The sequence below is a fragment of the Arabidopsis thaliana genome, chromosome 2 (genome assembly GCF_000001735.4).
Source record: "Arabidopsis thaliana chromosome 2, partial sequence".
Lineage (NCBI taxonomy): Eukaryota > Viridiplantae > Streptophyta > Magnoliopsida > Brassicales > Brassicaceae > Arabidopsis > Arabidopsis thaliana.
The window spans coordinates 16,825,468-16,842,784 of NC_003071.7; the positions used below are offsets into that span (position 1 = coordinate 16,825,468).

Consider the following 17,317-nt stretch of genomic DNA (forward strand, 5'->3'; position numbering starts at 1 on the left):
AATTTGTTTTGCTCAAAACAATATATGTTGTTGGCAAAAGAATTATTCTCGTTAACTTTAATATCTTATGTAGTCTTTAGTGACTCGGTTTCGTTCAATTCTTCTTATGGAACAAAATCAGAAAGTCAAAACAAAACCCCCTTAATGGGTTATATAGTACGCTGTGATATAATCTGGTTGCGTCATTGATAGTAGTGTACAAATTTACTTTGCTAGTATGTTTATGTCTCTCGTTCTGTCTATCTGAGCTCCGGTTTAGCGGGACGCCAAAATCCCTTCCGACCAACCAAAAACCGGTCCTCGTATATTTTGGTTGACCAATGAAGCGAACCAAGTATGGATTCAAGCTTCATTATTGTTTCCATGTTGTCTTGTACCACAAGATATCCACCTGGTCTCACTATCCGATCTATCTCAGCTACCACTTGTACAATCTCACACCTGAAATTGACCCAAAAAACACATATTAAAGGTTAACCACACTATTCGCAATATCAAACCGAGTTTGGTATGACAACTCCGACTTTGGTTAAGCTAACCGTGAACCGAACCAAAACAGTGAATGCCTACTGGCTACTGCTAAAGAACTGAAACTCTATAGATATACAAACTCAGATCTGTTGTTTACCTTTGTGTGAGATCACCTAGGAGGAAACTGGAATGTAACAGATCGTATGTTCTAGGGTAAGTGTTGACGGACTCACACCAATCATGGTAAACTCCGATCAAGCCTCGATCATAAACGACGGAGAGAGTGTCAGGTTTATCCACAGGGACAACATTCATCACCCAGAGTGGTAGATTTATAAGTGCAGCAGCAAAACTATACCAAAAAGAAGAAAAGAAGAAAAACTTGTGTCAAGTTTCAGTTTGGGATAAACCGGATTCTGGTTAAAGTTTCAGAGATTGTAAATGTACCCGCCAAAACCAGCATTCATGTCCATCACATTCCGCACAGTCGACCAGTTTACAGCTAGATGTTTGAGGTAAACATCAGAAACACTTGCTGACCATTTCTCTGTATCTTTCTTCAATGTTTCCGCTTTAACTGAAATGCTTTGCGGTTTAACACTCACAAGCCGTTTAGGCCATAGTTCAGGCCAACTCTGGACATTTCCACTAGGTAACTTGGAAAGGCATTTAGCGAGAGGAACATACCTAAAATTAATCAGAAGGAAATGTTACAAAAAATAGTGGACATTACTTATATGTGAATGTAAAGCATCATTTTGTGTAATAGTTTTTTTACCATGAACCATTTGCTTCCTTTTTATCACAAAGTGGTGGATCTTGTGTGCTGCGTTTATTATAACAGGATTCTGATGTTGGCTTTTGATAGATCACAAGTCCGATTCCAGAGGAATCAACCGTCTTTGTCACGACCTTCCAGCAAATGGATTTAGTAAGAGAAACCATTTCTGCAAAACAGAATTGTAACAGTTAAAACCATAGAGATCAACATCAGTGTTGAATGATCAAATAAAAAAAACATGATTGTTGCGAACCATTCCAAATTCTGCTATCTCTGTCATTATCTCGATAGACTGGTGTTGCAGACCATATGAAGAAACCTCCTGGCCTAAGTACCCTATTGAGCTCCAACAACGGTTTCCCACCTAACAAATTAAACCATAATGATCATTGGAACCTTGAAGCAAATGGGCTAAGAGGAAAAAGAATGGAACAAAAGAAATACCATCAGCATCCCAATGGACTCTGCACCGTGCACAATGTATAAGATCAAATGCATTGCTCGGAAACGTGAGCTGTTGTGTTCCAATAACAGAAAGTGTTGCAGGTATTCCTCGTTCTAACGCAAATTGAATCTGAGCTTCATGTTCATCTTTAGGAGCAAACGACATTGTAATGACATCTTTATCTAATAAAGATCCGCCAAAGCTAGCAACACCACAACCAACATCTAATACAACCCTTATGTTTTTCCCCCATTTGATACTCGGTAACGCCTGTGAATATGAAATGATTTCAACACAAAGATAGATGCTTTCTATTCAAGAAAAACAGGGGAAACAGAGCTAAGAAAGTGCTGACCTTTTCGATGAACTCAACGTAATGAGTAACCCCGAATTTGAATTGAGTACCTCCTCCAGGAAAAACTAGAAATTCACCCTCTTTTTTAACCCAATTTTGTTCCTTCTTGTATTCAACAAGCTTGGGATGAGGAACATTGTCATACCAAATCTGCACATTATAGAGTAAACCACCTATAATACTCTAAAAATGTAAACTTTGAATCTATCAGACTCTAAAGAACGGATCTTTCTCCTTTACTTTCACATACTAAAATGGGTCACTAAACTAAATCATGTATCTTCAGATCAAGCTGATCAAGAGCAGCAACCAAATCTTACCAAAAACAAAAACAGGAACTGTCTCTCACCATATCCCGGCTCTTAGGCCACGGAACCGGCGGCTTATAATTATCAGGCAAGGGAAGGAGACATTTAGGACTTGGTTCAGGGCAATGACGTTCTCGATGCTCCATATGTCTCCTTGATTTGAGCTGCTTGATGGCAGCGTAATTATCAAGACAAGGTATGTAATCAACAGATTCTGCACCTTTACATAGATCCCATTTCAGCTCTCCCACCTCGAGGGAAGTGTTTAGCTTCATCTTCTGTGGAGTTTGATCTGAAGAAACGTCGACGATTCGGTGAGGAATTGGAGATTTTGGGATTGGTGTGTAGTAATCGGTGGTGGAGAGAGAAGGGAAAGGGAATCTGGCGTTATCGGAGGTGAAGAGGAAGAAGGTGATGGCGATGAGGAGAGTGGAGAGGAGTAAAACGACGACGTGTTGTACTGATATCGCCATTGGAGACGAAGATCATTAGAGATCAGTGTTACGAGACGCGTTTCAGGTAAGAGGAAGAGGAAAGTGTGAGCTGAGCTGAGCTCCAAAAGTCGCAACTTTCACATTTCGATTTTGCAGAGAGAGCTTAAGTAATTTTTAATGCGCCGACAGATTAAAAAAGGATTTGTGTCCGAAAGAATTTTTCTTTTCTGATTAGTAGTATAAGACAAGATGTTTGATCTTGTAATAAATCATTTTAATTATGAATCAATTGCAAGTTAACCATTTATGTATCAGACAGAGGATTTTTAAGAATTTCATTTTTGGTAAATTTTCTCAATAGAAGATCGCAGTAGTAATTGATGAATATCTGCATCTTCGGAGACATCAGATCTGAATTAAATCTACACACCTATCATTGCCAGATCCAATCAACCTACTTTCCTGAGGTTTAAACTCAAAAGTATGATCATATTGAGCCAAAGTTTTCCTAAGATAATAATGAGTCATGTGGTGGAGCAACATATTCTTGAGCAGTAGTAACATATGCAAAGAATCAAATCTTTTATAAAACCATGAATGTATGATTGATATGTAACCACCCCCTATGGGTAAAATAAAATGCCTCAGAGTCATCAAAAAGCACATAAATCCTCTCGGAGGTTTTTCTACTGCCTTGTCAAAGCTTAAACCAAAATACTGGGACTGTTGAGATTGGGTAGATTTAATAGAAAGAAAAATCCGGCAATCTTACTCGATGATTCCGGCACCTGCATCGAGATCCACTTCGCCCATACCAGTGTCCTCTTCTTCGTCTCCGCTATCTTCATCGCCGCTCATTTCTTCATTGTCAAGACGTAGCTTAGCCATGTGTTCTGTCAGCATCTTTTCATCACGTTCACTCACCTATATTTGACATAGATTATAAACATTAATAGGCGGTTGTGAACCAAATTAAACAAAACACAAAAGAAAAGCTCGTTCTTGTGACATGCAACTCGAGACGGTTCATCACTTAAAAAAAACTAATTTAAGATACTCACAGCTCTAGCCCCCTCCTTAACGACAAGCTTGCCTTTGTGTGTCTCAATTGTCTCAGTGCATGCTGCTATGGCTTTGTTTAGAATTTCAATCCCTTGTTCCTGTTTAATATTTGAGAAATTGAGAAGATAAAATGGGACAAAACATAGCATTTACACATTTATGGTTTAAGTGAAGACAAATCCGCAGAGCTACATAATTGGCAAACAAAGTTGCAATGTCCAGTGTTTTCTTAAGCATTTACTTTCCTTGCAACTACAGTGTTTTCAAAATTCTGGCAAGTAGCTTTAGTGGATATACAATCTAAACAGAGATCATAAACCTCTTAAAGATAAGTAGGGGAGGATTTCTATAATATACCAATTACCAAACCAAGTAAATCATAGTGCAAGATAGAAGATTGCCTAACCTTGTCAAGTGTCTGAGTAGTAAGGACATACAGAGGTGGAGCAACCAATTTAATCTTAACAGGACAGTCTTCATTTCCAGCGGCTTCAGCATTTTTCATAGCCTCCTGAAATTACAAGCATGGGTGAGAAAATCAAATGAAATCATAATGTATTCATTTCACAAGTTAAAGATAATCTAATAAGAGATACGACCTTAATGTGAACAACTCCATCAAACTGAAAACACTTCAATTCGATATCAGCCCGGATTTTCATTGGTTGTGGTGTCATTCTCCTCCTAATGTTCTTCACAAGTGCATCTTTCACTTCTTCCGTAACAGCAGGTACAACCTTAGTCACCTACAAACAGAAAACTTGTAAGATTAGCACCAAATAAAGTTAGTACTAACCGCTAAAACAATGCCAGAGAACAAAGTATATACCTCTTGCCCATCAGGCCCAACTTCTTTGATCTCACGGGTGAGAGGACCCAACACTGAATCAGGATCCGTCACTAAGATCTTGAAAGCCTGAACAAAAGAAAATTATATATGAGAACTAAATAACCATAGAGATACACAATGAATCTCCAATTCACAAAATTCTTACCTCAAAAGCATGACCATGTCGTCGATACAAAGGCCAACCAATGTTCACATACAAGTCCTGCAACATGAAAGCTCAAATCAATTTCTATTCAACGATCACATCACTAAGCTATGATATTTGATAATATCTCTAACAAGCAAAATCCAAATCCAGTAGATAATCCCAGATTTGAACTACGATATTTTACCTCCAAATCAATTGAAAGAGTCTCAGCAACATGGCGCATGATAGAATGAACAAGTTTGCTCTTGTTATACCTCTCTTCACAAGTCTGAATATCTTCCTCGCTGACTCTACGTTTGCTCAGATCAATGTAACCTTTCTCTTTGTCAACACGGAGAACCATGACAGGCTCAATTCTTCCGACCTTAATCAAACTGCTAACACTTCGGATCCGACGACGAGAGAGCTCGGAGAAAAGGATCATGCCTTCGATGTTGTTGTACTCGAGGAGAGAAACATAAGCTCCCATATCGGCAATGTTCTTCACCTGGATCATCACCGCCATATCCACCTCTGGGTATTTCGCCTCGTACATCCGACACTCGAGATTCGGTGTTTGACTCGCCATGATTGGTAGATTTCGATACTGCTTGAGCTCACGCGAATTCACTCTTCGTTGAATCGGGTAAAGCTACGAGGCGGAGACACTTAGGGTTTTAGACTTTTTAGGCGACGGAGCAAATCAGACAGGTTTCTAGAGATAAGAAATGAGCAAGGAACACAAACGGAAAATGAGTCGACTTGCGTCAAAGATGCCAAGTTAAACGGCACCGTGTCAGTTAAACAATTAGGTTTTAATTGGGCCACAAGATAGTTTCAAGGGGTTAGGGGTTAAAAGCCTATTCGGGTTTCAGACATTTTCGGCCCAACTTCTTTCACAACGTAAGTTTGGATTGATTTCCTTTGCTTATTCATGAATTGCGTTTAAACCGGAGCAAACTAAACTAGAGCTCGAATCCACATTTGGCAGTCCAAAAACATTCTGACCGAACCGATGTAGAATCGATCACCAGGTGGGTTTGATGAACCTTATACCAGAATATAAAGTTATGTGATCATGTCTTTTGTCTCTTACAGAAAAAGAAGTCTACTACCTCACAAAATCGTAAAAGCTAAAGAACTAAACATAAAGTAGACACATATAGAAACACAGTAGACACAAGAGTCCCTCGAAGCTGCTTACCCTTCCAGAAGCATCTGATTGAAATGCCATGTTCCTGAAATTACCCACAAGCATTCAAAGACATATATTAAAACCAAGTTTGAGGCACGACGTAGGATGAATAAGTGGATTTTCTTGTTCTTTTATAAATTTATAGATTAGAACAAAATGTGAGAGATTATTTATGTACCGTGTCCTTTGCCAACTCGTCGCAGTTGAGCCACATATTCTGAGATCAACTTGATTGCTTCCACCTGAGAAATGTTTTATTTTATCAAAAATTCCTATTAGATTCTCTTTGATAGCTTATATACAACAGTAGCTCTTTGCCACTAACATAGAACACCAAATAAATTACCTGCTCTGTCAGAAACTCGCTCTCAATAAAATCTGCCAAGTGGACATCATTGTTCTTCGAAGCAACCTGTTGAAGCAAAGCATTACCAAACTGAGAACAGTTCTTGCCGAGTGAAGATTAGATTTACTTCTCAAATACGGATTTGACATATATAGTATGAACTCAAGAAGAGATGGTCTTTACACTGTGAAGGTTTAAGAGCTTCTCATTAACTAGTTTCTCCAGTGACAGAGCAAGCTCCATGCCTGCAACAACAAATCACAGAATTGTATGTTAAAATTCCTATATCCATTGAGACTTGAATCTCCATATGAGAGATACATTTTCATAATACTTAAGAACTCAGATAAAATTCAGTCTTTGCTAGTGAAAATATGCAATCTCTTCAAAAGCTTAACAAAATCATTGGTGTCAATATCTAATTTCTTAGAATGTGGCAGACATATGAAACTAAAGAAGTTTTTTCACTTGGGATTATTAGTGTTAGCATTTTTGAGCTTACCATAAAGAGCATCTCCTTTGTCAACATGTTCAAACTCTGAAAGAGGCATTACAATGGACTGTAACTTAACCCTCCCACCACGTTTGTTCTGCAATTCATGGAAAAAAACTAAAACATGTTAGAACCAAATTAGCTCCAATAAGGTAAACAAATGGAAATAACTTTCATAAGACCTGATACTCCATTAACTTCTCAGCATGCTCTCTTTCTTCCAAACTTGATTCCTTAAAGAACCTGATTCCATGAAACCAACAATTAACTATGGATAAACAAAAAAAATCCGAAAATATCAACACTCTTGAATAACCGGAGACTCACTTGGCAAGACCTTTGAGCGCGATGTTATCCCGATCAAAGTAAGCATACATAGCGTGATACACATACGAGACATTGTATTCCACACTGCAACCAAAATCCATTGAAGAATTTCAAATTCACAGGTTCATAAACAATAAGCAGAATCAACATGAGGTTCCAAGTTACCAAATCTTATAGCCAATCAACCAGATTATAATACCGAATCTAAGAGACTGGGGTGAGAAAGAATAACCTACTTGATCTGCTCGTTAATGGCGGCTTCGCACTCGTCTGAGTACTTTTGTCGAGCGAGTGAGAGATGAGAGCTGGTAGGGACGAGATCGAGCTCCTTTTTTACTTCCTTAAACGGCTCGAAGACAACGCCGCTTAGCGCGTCGGTGGTTGAGCTTTTAGATGCGCGAAAAGAGAAAGTTAAGTTTCCAGATTTTCCAGAAGAAACTCGAAGATTCGATGAAATGGAAGGTAACAAAGGAGACACATCCTTCTTCACGCCATGGAAATTCACCAGCGAGAGAGCTGAAGAAGAAGATGAAGAAACAGTCTTGAGAAGCATTTTGACTCGTTTGGATTGAAACAAAGTAGGAAAGTTTTCTTCGCGAGAAAATTGGAGAAGACGAATGGATTTTTCGTGAGGCGAGGGAGATATATGTAAAAGTGAGATTGTGATGTGTTGATGATGAGGCTGCGGATGAGAGACACGTGTACGTACGAGATCGTGGGATGGGTCATGGCGCGTGGCAAGCTTGTGGTTCAACTGCGTTGCTGGAATTTTTTTTCTTTTTCTTTTTGTCGTTGCTGGAATTTTGTTTATCCGTGACTTATTTGTTTTGAAGCTGTATAATTTTGTTTTATGTGATGAAAATTGAAATTGCAGCTTCAAAATCTCTTTCACTAATTACTTAATTAAGTAAATAATCATTTATTTAATAGAAAATCTCTTGTAATTTGTGATTAGTGAATAAAAAAGTTAACAGAACAACTAAAATACTAAAATTAAATATCCCTTAAAATTGGAACAAATAAGAAAGAGTGCATAAGGAAAACAATTTGGTTTTATGCAATTTAAATTAAAACAAACAAAAACAACAAGTAATTGGTAAATATGATTGGCACATTCCTCAAATTGAAGATTCTGTTTTAGAGGAGAGAACAAAAAAAAAACATATACACTCAAAAATCTTCATAACAAGATATTATTAACCAATCAAAATCATTACCACTAAAAAAAAAACACAATTTTAGTTGTTAATTAGTAACCATAATCCAGTTCTTCTACCTGTTCATTGAGAGATGCTAACTCTATATAAGCTGATAATGTAGGCTAACACTTCTCATCATCTCTTAGAACAAGTATTGATAAACAACAATTTTTTTTTTCCATACACCTTAAACTCAATAATAAGATGGCAAGCATTGCTTTTGTGTTTAAGGTTTTATGTGTATCTTTCTTGTTCATATTTGTTGCAAGTCGTCCTACTATCCGACCAAAAACGTTTAACGTCCAACGTCATGGTTCTAAGCCGGACGGAAAAACTGATAATGCCAATGTATGTAAACGAGAATTTTTCTAATTTTTTTTTTACCATTAATTAGTTATGAGATGAAAATCTATGCACATTAGCACAACTATAAACATATATGACAAATATACAAACCAAAAAGATAAATATATATTTTTAATTTATTGTATTTTAACATATATATATCATTCTTAACACATACAAAATCAGGTATTCACAAGTATATGGAGTCGTGCATGCAAAAGAAAAAGTGGAAGTAGTAAAATCTATGTACCAAAAGGAATATTTTACCTCGGTGGTGTAGAGTTTGTGGGTCCATGCAAAAATCCTATTGAATTCGTCATTGATGGAACTTTATTGGCTCCTGCAAATCCTAGTGATATTAAGCAAGATACATGGATCAACTTTAGGTACATCAACAATCTTTCTATCTCCGGTTCCGGTACACTTGACGGCCAAGGAAAACAATCTTGGCCACTCAATGACTGCCACAAAAATCTCAATTGTCCTAAACTAGCTATGGTAACATATCTTAAACTTTTTCACTTATTTACATTTAAAGCGTATTACAAAACGTACATGTGATATTTATACACAACTTTATTAGAATTTTTGGTCTTTTTCATTTGAGAAATTAACAAGTCTTATAATAAACTTGAATTTTTTTATAGACTATGGGATTTGCATTCGTGAACAACTCAAATATCAAAGACATAACATCACTCAACAGCAAAATGGGACATTTCAACTTCTTCTCCGTCCATCACTTTAATATTACCGGCGTCACTATAACAGCTTCCGGTGATAGTCCTAACACCGACGGTATCAAGATGGGTTCATGTAGCAACATGCACATCTCCAACACAAACATCGGTACCGGAGACGATTGTATTGCCATTCTCTCTGGAACCACTAACCTCGATATCTCTAATGTTAAATGTGGTCCCGGACATGGGATCAGTGTTGGAAGTTTAGGGAAGAACAAAGACGAGAAAGACGTGAAAAACTTAACAGTAAGAGACGTCATTTTCAACGGTACAAGTGATGGTATTCGGATCAAGACTTGGGAATCTTCAGCTTCAAAAATCCTCGTTTCGAACTTTGTGTACGAGAATATTCAGATGATTGACGTTGGAAAACCAATCAACATCGATCAGAAGTATTGTCCTCATCCTCCTTGTGAACATGAGCAAAAGGTTAACATTCTATTCAAAAAACAAGCTTCATCATTCTCTTATTTCATCAAAAGAATAAGAACAAAAATATAAAAGACAACTTGTGTTTATTTTTCTTCAGGGAGAGTCTCACGTTCAAATCCAAGATCTTAAGTTAAAAAACATATATGGAACGTCAAAGAACAAAGTGGCAATGAATCTTCAATGTAGCAAAAGCTTTCCGTGCAAGAATATTGAGCTAATTGACATTAACATAAAAAGTAATGGACTTGAAAATAGTTCTTCCATTGCAGTTTGCGAAAATGTTGATGGTTCTATGAGCGGTAAAATGGTTCCTCAACATTGTCTGAATTGATTTGACGAGCCATCAAAATAATAACGATGTGTTGTGTATATGATACTTTCATTTATGAATAAACCAAATTATTTGATGTATAGGATAATGTTTTTTTTTATAACCGAAATTCCAAATTAAAACATAAATATGTATATAAGCTTTCAGATAAAATAAAAAATTAACATCCATAATCTACAAGAAATTGTATTTTCTGAAAATCGAATAGAAACACATGATTAAACAATTGGACGAAAGAATTTCTACATAAATCTCTGAATAAATTCAATAAATCCGGTTCATCTGAAGAAACTAAATTGAACCATACTCTGGTTCGGTTTTTAAATGGGCCGTTTGAGATTTGAGAAGGCCCATAGTTGATAACATTCAGGCTTCAAATTGCAAATGATATACAAAAATAATTTATGCGGCTTATTCGTAAGAATTACTAAGATTAAGGGTACAATTGAAATTTCGATTGAACCAACGGCGGATGTGAAATCAACAACAGCGACGACTGCAGCCGTGCCGAGCACTCATCTCTTCTTCTCTCTCAGTCTCGCTCGCCATCTCCGTGGAGATCCTCGGACATGGTCATGAGATCGTAAGAGAGAATCTTCAAAAAATTGAAATTGGAAATCGATAAGCTAGGAGCTAAGGAGAAATGTCGGGGAAACTTTGGATCCCGAGATTTATTCTCATCACTCTACTGTTTATTAGCTCACGAGTTAACTCTCAATGTGAATTCAGTTTCACTGGACGCAACAAGGTCTTTCATTTCAACCTAGCATCTTCGATTCGGAATTATCCTCACGGTGTGCTCAGCGAAGATGGGTACTTTCGCTTTTCCTTTTGTCCCAGATTCCATTTCTTATATGCTTGAAGTTCGCTTTCAATTTCAAATTCTGTACATCTTATGAAATTATTATGTAGAATGTTGCATTTGGTATTGTGATTTGTACTGGATGGTGTTAAGTTAAAATGTTCGTCTATGTTACTTCATTTGTGTTGTGCTTATACTAAATGCAATAATTGGATAAGCAGGTTTTATAAAGTGGAAGCGAACAGTTCCGTGTTATGGTTTCAGGTTGTCTTCTACATCAGGTTACACTTTGTTTCTGTATTTTTCTCTGTTACACTGATCATAACATCTATGATCCTGTATCTTGGATTTCTCGCGTGCCTGTGTAATTCATCTTGTTGTATGTAATTTCTGATAACTGGTAACAAGGAAAAAGGAATAGATAGGTTAATGGAACAGTAGAGGAAGAACGATACGTTGCTTAGATTAGGAAAGCATTTAGAGTTAAGGTGGTTCTGATTTGAAGATGTATAACTGCTTGGTAGTCATACTGCCGTTTATGTTTTACACTACGCCATTGTGATTTATGTTTGTTATTTTTTTTGTAAACCGTCTTGTGGAACAGCTTTGTGACGTGCTGATTTTCAATCATGATCCCCCTCGATGTGTTGGTTGCGAAGTAAGATATTTGGCTACTTTTCTTGTCTTGATCTATCCTTCTACAGAAAAAGTTTCTATTTTAACTTTGAGAATCTCAATCAGTCTCTGTGACTTTGCTTTTCTTCACTTAGGATTGTGGAGGTCCATCTCACTGCGGAACGTCATGTAGTGCACTTGTGTCAGAAAATGTAAGAGGTATTAAAATCACACTCTGACAGCATGTTATCTTAATGTATATTATGTAGCTCAGTAGAGAATGATAAGGTTGCAGATTGCACAATGCTTTTGTGCTAATGAAGAGTTAAACCATCTTAAAAATCTAATCATTTGCAGGGTATGATGTATGCACTTCTCTAGGGCATGCCTCAAGCACAAAAGTTGATATTATTGGTAAGGTTTAAGATATGTGAAAATTGAGACTATTTTCACCCTGTGTTCTAAGTTGTGAAAAAGCTAAATTGTTAATGCTGTTTTCTCCCAACTTCGTTTGCAATAATAATGTAATAAATGTGCCTCAGGATTTTTGTTTTGAATATGGTAGATAAAGAGGATCCTGGCAAAGGCGTCATTGTTCAGATGTCAACTGGAAATAGGAACCAAAATTGCTCGCTTTCAGTTTCTGTTATTTGCCAGAAAACTAAAGTTGATGTAAGGATTTGTATATCAGACATCCTACTTAAGCGTATGAATTGAAGTTGATTTTAGGAGTTTTTAAGACGTAAAACCTCGTTCACCATTTTCTTTTCTCAGGGACCACTCACTTTGGCGAAATCTGGTACCTGTCAGTATGTGAGTGTTCAGTAACTCATCTATTTGCTCTTTTCCTGTAGCTTTCAAATTACCAAGTGTGATTGTTTCTTTTGTGAATTTTATGGGTTTTAAGTTTGAAAACTGAGTTTTTATTTGCATCTCAATATCTTGATTCTTAAGAAGTATGGACTCTGGGTAGTTATGGTCTTGTTTCACTGACAGGCTACTCAGCTGCGACATCCTGCCGGTTGTGCAGCAGCTATATCCGGCCATAGTAGTGGATGGGGCTGGTTTAGTACCTTACTAATCATGTGAGCAAACCAATCTTTTTAATGTGAGGCCTATTGGAATATGTTTAGATATCGTGGGAATCAAAAATGAAATGTTCTTATCTTTCTCAGTATCTTGTGCCTGTTTGGAGCTTATCTGGTGGGTGGTGCAGTATATCGGTATTTCTCCCTTGGAATTCGTGGCATAGATGTATGTTTCACTACCTTCCTTTATATATGCAAGTTTTTCTCATGTACTGATTCTATCACAATTGAAATGTAAACACCCTGTTTTATAGGTAATCCCGAATATGGATTACTGGGCCACTGTACCTCACAGTATACAGGTATTGTTCTGTGTTTCTATATTCTCTTCTGGTAGATTGGTGTCTAAGAATTAAATTTAATGAGCTTACGTTTCCTCTTCATCTTGCAGAGCTGTTTTGGCTCACTATTTTCAAGATTCGGGGGGTCTATTCGTGGTCAGCAAACCTCATATTCTCAGGTCAACTTCTGAGCAGTCTCAGCATCTTCTCTGATCCATGGTCTGGAGACACATCCCCAAACTTTCCTTGACTGGTTCAACCAATTGCAAACGCCGCTAGATTGTTATACCCTGAGTACTCTTTTGGCCATTATATGACTGCAAGTTATAAGGTGCCTCTCCTTTTCAGCTTGTTATGTCATGGATCCCTGTAGAAACAAAAGAATCTTGTTCATTGGATAGAAACAATGTCAAGCCATTGCAATCTGCAGCCTTTCCCATTTCGTGTGTTTGCTCTTTGGAGATTGTTTCAGTTTCTTGATGCTGATTTTGAGTAATGGTAACCGATGTGTTGATGTTTTAGCACATTTTGCATCCGCTTGGCGTTGGATAAGTGGATATCTCTTTTCTTTCAGTGAGTTTTCTGATAGGCGAGTGATCAATGTTTAGGATAGAGATGTTGCAATTGACCAAAAATCCACGAACCAGATTGTTCTTTTAGTGATCTCGGTTAAATTTGAGCCGATTTAGAAACTGGTCTAGCTGAGCCAAACCGGTCAAACTGGCCGGTCCAGTCGTCATAATATACAGTAGTTGCCAATGAAGCTTCTTGAAAGCATCTCTTTGTACAATTTTGAGTATTGTAGCATCTAAAGAAACATTGGCTTAGTGTTTTGTTTTGTTGGACGAAGAGTGTGTACAAAGAGGAAAAGTGAGAGCCAACAACTTGAGCTTGAAAGCCCAACAATTTCTCAACTAATTCCACTATTCATTTCATCTTGAACTCTCTCCTGATAGTTACTATATAAAAAAAAAAAATTATAGACCGATAATTAAGATTTTGTTTGATCTCACATTGTTCAGTATTAATTTTAATAAATGTCAGTTTTGTTCTATATTGTTTTCTAAGTAACATCAAAAATCCATTGGACAAAGGTAAAGACAACGATGTCTCATCTTTACAAATTGATCAACTGTACGAAAACACCTCAAGGACACTTAGCTTAGAAGCCAAGTGAATTTATATTCCTCACCTCCATCAATCATCATCTCAAAGTTTCCAATAGCCTAAGAAACTAATAATTTTTGTTCCTTTTTGACAGATATTAGAAGAGTATTCATAGTAAAAAGGACAAAGGAAGCCAATGATTTAATCATAACCATCTAGGTTGGATTTAATCAAATACAAAACGGACTAGATGTAGTCCACAGTGAACTCAGTGATTGTTTTTGTCTTAAAATCAAGGTAAATCACATGATTACTTAAAAACAAACAGAGATATACATTTTTGCTGAAAACACGAATGTGTATATAAATGGATTAAATCTTACGAAAAAGCATTAGTTAGTAGACAACCACTCTGTTGCGTCAACATTTACCTACTCATCACTCTTAAGTATACTTCCTTTGCTAATTCACAAAAATTTCATCACCTAATATAATCATAACCATATTATAAATAGTTTAATCATTGTACAATTCACATCTTTAGTATTTCTTGAAGCAATTCCAAAATAAAGTTCTTTTGGCTTCCTCCTCCCACATTCTTATTTGGTTGAGGAGAATGAGATCATCAAGAACACAAAGTGTTCATTTCTTAATTTTATCTCCTCTTTTCCTAATAATATAAAATTTGAAATCACATTTGTAACACTAATTCTCAAATCCTAAACATGAAACCTTCATCACCAATTTCACTCACTAGTTCTTCAATTGCTAGAAAAGCTCGTTTTTCTCCTTACCTCTTCACACTCTTAGCCTTCATTCTTTTCGTCTCTGTCCTCTATGGTGAAGATTTTATGTGCATCTTTGGACAGCTCGAGCCTAACTTCGTCCTCCCGCCTTCTCGAACACCCGGTAATATTTTGTTTATTCACTAAACTTGTGGTTTGAATACGCGTTGACAATGAGGAATTGAGTTTGTGTTTTGGTTTTCAATTTCTTGGATTCTTAAGAAAAGAATAAGAAATCGGAGAAGCTTGCGTTTGCTATTGGTAAAACAGAGGAAAGCTGTGACGTTTTCAGCGGGAAATGGGTGAGAGATGAAGTCTCCCGACCACTGTATGAGGAATGGGAGTGTCCGTACATTCAACCTCAGCTTACATGTCAAGAACACGGCCGTCCCGACAAAGACTACCAGTTTTGGCGGTGGCAGCCTAATCACTGCGATCTTCCCTCGTAAGCTCACTCTAAACGCTCTGTTTTCTCTGTTTCATGGGTTACTCTGTTTTCTCTGTTTCATGTGTTGCTCTGTTTTCTCTGTTTCATAGGTTCAACGCGTCACTGATGCTGGAGACATTAAGAGGGAAGAGGATGATGTATGTAGGAGACTCGTTAAACCGTGGAATGTTTGTATCAATGATTTGTCTTCTTCATCGTCTTATTCCTGAAGATCAGAAATCAATTAAAACCAATGGTTCCCTCACTGTCTTCACTGCCAAGGTAAACCTATCTACTTAAACTTATTCAAAATTCTCACCTTTTATTAGAGCTTATTATATCTTTGTGCAGGAGTATAACGCGACGATAGAGTTCTATTGGGCACCGTTTCTTCTAGAATCGAATTCAGACGATGCAATTGTCCATAGAATATCGGATAGGGTTGTGAGAAAAGGATCAATTAACAAACATGGTCGTCACTGGAAAGGAGTCGATATAATCATCTTCAACACTTATCTGTGGTGGATGACTGGATTGAAGATGAACATCTTGTAATCATTTTGAAACTTAAAATCGTAACAATTCATATAACTATACTTATCAATCATATTAGAGAGGTTTCTGATATTGGGGGTATATATAGGCAAGGATCGTTTGATGATAAAGAGAAGAATATCGTAGAGGTTTCGACTGAAGATGCGTACCGGATGGGTATGAAGAGTATGTTGAGATGGGTGAAGAACAACATGGATCGTAAGAAAACTAGGGTCTTCTTCACTAGCATGTCTCCAACGCATGCCAAGTTAGTGACTTTGACCCTTTTTATCGAGCAATTTAGCCCATAGTTAGATACATATTGACACCATAAACAGATTAAACTTTACTTACTATATTGGCAAACTGATTGTTACTTTCTTGGCAAGAAACTTACTGGTTAAGGGTTTTGTTGATTTTGTTTTGTTCTTGTTCTATGACTGTTTCAGGGGGATAGATTGGGGAGGTGAACCGGGTCAGAATTGCTATAATCAGACAACACTTATAGAAGATCCAAGCTACTGGGGATCAGATTGTAGGAAAAGCATAATGAAAGTGATTGGAGAAGTGTTTGGAAGATCGAAAACACCGATAACGTTACTGAACATAACGCAAATGTCGAATTACAGGAAAGATGCACATACGTCGATATACAAGAAGCAGTGGAGTCCACTTACAGCGGAGCAGCTGGAGAATCCAACGAGCTATGCGGATTGTGTACATTGGTGCTTGCCTGGCCTTCAAGATACTTGGAATGAGCTTCTCTTTGCTAAACTTTTCTATACTTGAGATAAGAGAAAACATTTTTTTCCTTTGAAGACGACAGCGCTTTTTGAGTTTGGAAAGAGATCTTGTGGAGAAATTGTAAAATTTAGTCATTGAATTGATATTGTCTTTTTTGGTTGTGAGATAAAAAGGTTTGACAAATCGAGAATGATAAGTAGCCTCTAAACAGTCTAACTAATGTAATGTAGCAAAAAGAACAAAAAGTGGTCTCTACTGTAATCTTCTAATTTATAAGTGCTGATTCGCCAAACCTAACTGACAAAACTCGTGTTCCGGTGTTCCGATGGGCCTTTATTGGGCTTAATTGTTTTATGTTGTTTTCTATATTGGACACACATAAAAAGTATTAACACACAAGTTTAATTGTCTTAGACCGAACATGAATGGAAGTAAGAAAATTCAAATCATAACAAAAAAAATCTAATCTTACATAAAATAAAGATAGACAATAAATCAATAATATCAAATTCAGGTTATAAACACACACTCACAAATATAAAATCAAACAATTTCGTTAATATAATTTTGTTAAACTTGTGAAATTAAGATGATTTTTATAATATGAAGGTAATGAAAATATTATTTTGAAGCGAATGAACTGTGAACTCATATATTCAGAATTTTATATTTTTGGTAGCAAACCATGTA

General features: G+C 36.8%; 6 protein-coding genes across 10 annotated transcripts; 3 read left to right on the forward strand and 3 right to left on the reverse strand.

Annotated features, from left to right (window-relative positions):
- Positions 1 to 27: 27 nt before the first annotated feature.
- On the reverse strand, positions 28 to 3,038 carry AT2G40280 (S-adenosyl-L-methionine-dependent methyltransferases superfamily protein). The gene is made up of 8 exons (NM_129586.3): positions 2,402 to 3,038; positions 2,053 to 2,202; positions 1,697 to 1,967; positions 1,506 to 1,616; positions 1,250 to 1,418; positions 919 to 1,158; positions 629 to 823; positions 28 to 441 (listed from the first exon to the last, which is right to left on the reverse strand). Exons 1-8 carry the CDS (start codon positions 2,831 to 2,833, stop codon positions 240 to 242), a joined length of 1,770 nt encoding a protein of 589 aa, NP_565926.1. The 5' UTR covers positions 2,834 to 3,038; the 3' UTR covers positions 28 to 239.
- Positions 3,039 to 3,298: 260 nt separating this feature from the next.
- Positions 3,299 to 5,759, reverse strand: AT2G40290 (Eukaryotic translation initiation factor 2 subunit 1). 3 transcript variants are annotated; one of them, NM_129587.3, is made up of 7 exons: positions 5,039 to 5,759; positions 4,852 to 4,908; positions 4,686 to 4,772; positions 4,456 to 4,602; positions 4,263 to 4,367; positions 3,856 to 3,954; positions 3,299 to 3,718 (listed from the first exon to the last, which is right to left on the reverse strand). In NM_129587.3, the coding sequence occupies exons 1-7, from the start codon at positions 5,420 to 5,422 to the stop codon at positions 3,563 to 3,565; spliced, it is 1,035 nt and encodes a 344-aa protein (NP_565927.1). In that variant the 5' UTR covers positions 5,423 to 5,759; the 3' UTR covers positions 3,299 to 3,562. The 3 variants fall into 3 exon arrangements, with proteins under 3 accessions (NP_565927.1, NP_973648.1, NP_001031518.1); NM_201919.1 differs by having other exon boundaries at positions 4,263 to 4,602; positions 5,039 to 5,587; NM_001036441.1 differs by having other exon boundaries at positions 3,299 to 3,713; positions 3,852 to 3,954; positions 4,263 to 4,602; positions 5,039 to 5,587.
- Positions 5,642 to 7,827, reverse strand: FER4 (ferritin 4). Its single transcript, NM_129588.5, has 8 exons — positions 7,431 to 7,827; positions 7,195 to 7,278; positions 7,050 to 7,110; positions 6,877 to 6,964; positions 6,558 to 6,619; positions 6,375 to 6,440; positions 6,207 to 6,270; positions 5,642 to 6,071 (listed from the first exon to the last, which is right to left on the reverse strand). The coding sequence occupies exons 1-8, from the start codon at positions 7,745 to 7,747 to the stop codon at positions 6,034 to 6,036; spliced, it is 780 nt and encodes a 259-aa protein (NP_181559.1). The 5' UTR covers positions 7,748 to 7,827; the 3' UTR covers positions 5,642 to 6,033.
- A 770-nt stretch (positions 7,828 to 8,597) lies between these two features.
- On the forward strand, positions 8,598 to 10,244 carry AT2G40310 (Pectin lyase-like superfamily protein; the record flags this gene model as incomplete). Its single annotated transcript, NM_129589.1, has 4 exons — positions 8,598 to 8,741; positions 8,925 to 9,236; positions 9,386 to 9,910; positions 10,011 to 10,244. The coding sequence occupies 4 exons, from the start codon at positions 8,598 to 8,600 to the stop codon at positions 10,242 to 10,244; spliced, it is 1,215 nt and encodes a 404-aa protein (NP_181560.1).
- A 392-nt stretch (positions 10,245 to 10,636) lies between these two features.
- AT2G40316 (autophagy-like protein) lies at positions 10,637 to 13,979 on the forward strand. 3 transcript variants are annotated; one of them, NM_001336828.1, is made up of 11 exons: positions 10,637 to 11,057; positions 11,268 to 11,327; positions 11,651 to 11,704; positions 11,817 to 11,880; positions 12,019 to 12,075; positions 12,227 to 12,333; positions 12,436 to 12,474; positions 12,658 to 12,746; positions 12,837 to 12,915; positions 13,004 to 13,051; positions 13,141 to 13,979. In NM_001336828.1, the coding sequence occupies exons 2-11, from the start codon at positions 11,301 to 11,303 to the stop codon at positions 13,219 to 13,221; spliced, it is 645 nt and encodes a 214-aa protein (NP_001323518.1). In that variant the 5' UTR covers positions 10,637 to 11,057; positions 11,268 to 11,300; the 3' UTR covers positions 13,222 to 13,979. The 3 variants fall into 3 exon arrangements, with proteins under 3 accessions (NP_001323518.1, NP_181562.4, NP_001078029.1); NM_129591.5 differs by having other exon boundaries at positions 11,268 to 11,310; NM_001084560.1 differs by lacking the exon at positions 12,019 to 12,075 and having other exon boundaries at positions 10,743 to 11,057; positions 13,141 to 13,603.
- A 634-nt stretch (positions 13,980 to 14,613) lies between these two features.
- Positions 14,614 to 16,937, forward strand: TBL33 (TRICHOME BIREFRINGENCE-LIKE 33). Its single transcript, NM_129592.4, has 6 exons — positions 14,614 to 15,046; positions 15,145 to 15,367; positions 15,460 to 15,631; positions 15,701 to 15,900; positions 15,993 to 16,151; positions 16,333 to 16,937. Exons 1-6 carry the CDS (start codon positions 14,863 to 14,865, stop codon positions 16,670 to 16,672), a joined length of 1,278 nt encoding a protein of 425 aa, NP_181563.2. The 5' UTR covers positions 14,614 to 14,862; the 3' UTR covers positions 16,673 to 16,937.
- Positions 16,938 to 17,317: the final 380 nt, after the last annotated feature.

What these genes read in the sequence shown, in the direction of transcription:
- AT2G40280 (NM_129586.3), bottom strand. Translation starts at nt 2,833, where the DNA reads ATGGCGATATCAGTACAACACGTCGTCGTTTTACTCCTCTCCACTCTC. An exon ending in AGATAGCAGAATTTGGAATG is followed by an intron (nt 1,419 to 1,505) that starts GTTCGCAACAAT and finishes TCTGTTTTGCAG; the next exon opens with AAATGGTTTCTCTTACTAAA. An exon ending in AAGGAAGCAAATGGTTCATG is followed by an intron (nt 1,159 to 1,249) that starts GTAAAAAAACTA and finishes GATTAATTTTAG; the next exon opens with GTATGTTCCTCTCGCTAAAT.
- AT2G40290 (NM_129587.3), bottom strand. Translation starts at nt 5,422, where the DNA reads ATGGCGAGTCAAACACCGAATCTCGAGTGTCGGATGTACGAGGCGAAA. An exon ending in ATGGAGTTGTTCACATTAAG is followed by an intron (nt 4,368 to 4,455) that starts GTCGTATCTCTT and finishes TTGTAATTTCAG; the next exon opens with GAGGCTATGAAAAATGCTGA. An exon ending in TTAAGGAGGGGGCTAGAGCT is followed by an intron (nt 3,719 to 3,855) that starts GTGAGTATCTTA and finishes TGTCAAATATAG; the next exon opens with GTGAGTGAACGTGATGAAAA.
- FER4 (NM_129588.5), bottom strand. Translation starts at nt 7,747, where the DNA reads ATGCTTCTCAAGACTGTTTCTTCATCTTCTTCTTCAGCTCTCTCGCTG. An exon ending in GCCATTAACGAGCAGATCAA is followed by an intron (nt 7,279 to 7,430) that starts GTAGGTTATTCT and finishes TTTTGGTTGCAG; the next exon opens with TGTGGAATACAATGTCTCGT. An exon ending in AGCTCTTAAACCTTCACAGT is followed by an intron (nt 6,441 to 6,557) that starts GTAAAGACCATC and finishes TTGCTTCAACAG; the next exon opens with GTTGCTTCGAAGAACAATGA.
- AT2G40316 (NM_129591.5), top strand. Translation starts at nt 10,888, where the DNA reads ATGTCGGGGAAACTTTGGATCCCGAGATTTATTCTCATCACTCTACTG. An exon ending in GGTGTGCTCAGCGAAGATGG is followed by an intron (nt 11,058 to 11,267) that starts GTACTTTCGCTT and finishes TTGGATAAGCAG; the next exon opens with GTTTTATAAAGTGGAAGCGA. An exon ending in CTCGATGTGTTGGTTGCGAA is followed by an intron (nt 11,705 to 11,816) that starts GTAAGATATTTG and finishes TTCTTCACTTAG; the next exon opens with GATTGTGGAGGTCCATCTCA.
- TBL33 (NM_129592.4), top strand. Translation starts at nt 14,863, where the DNA reads ATGAAACCTTCATCACCAATTTCACTCACTAGTTCTTCAATTGCTAGA. An exon ending in GGATTGAAGATGAACATCTT is followed by an intron (nt 15,901 to 15,992) that starts GTAATCATTTTG and finishes GGGTATATATAG; the next exon opens with GCAAGGATCGTTTGATGATA. An exon ending in ATGTCTCCAACGCATGCCAA is followed by an intron (nt 16,152 to 16,332) that starts GTTAGTGACTTT and finishes TGACTGTTTCAG; the next exon opens with GGGGATAGATTGGGGAGGTG.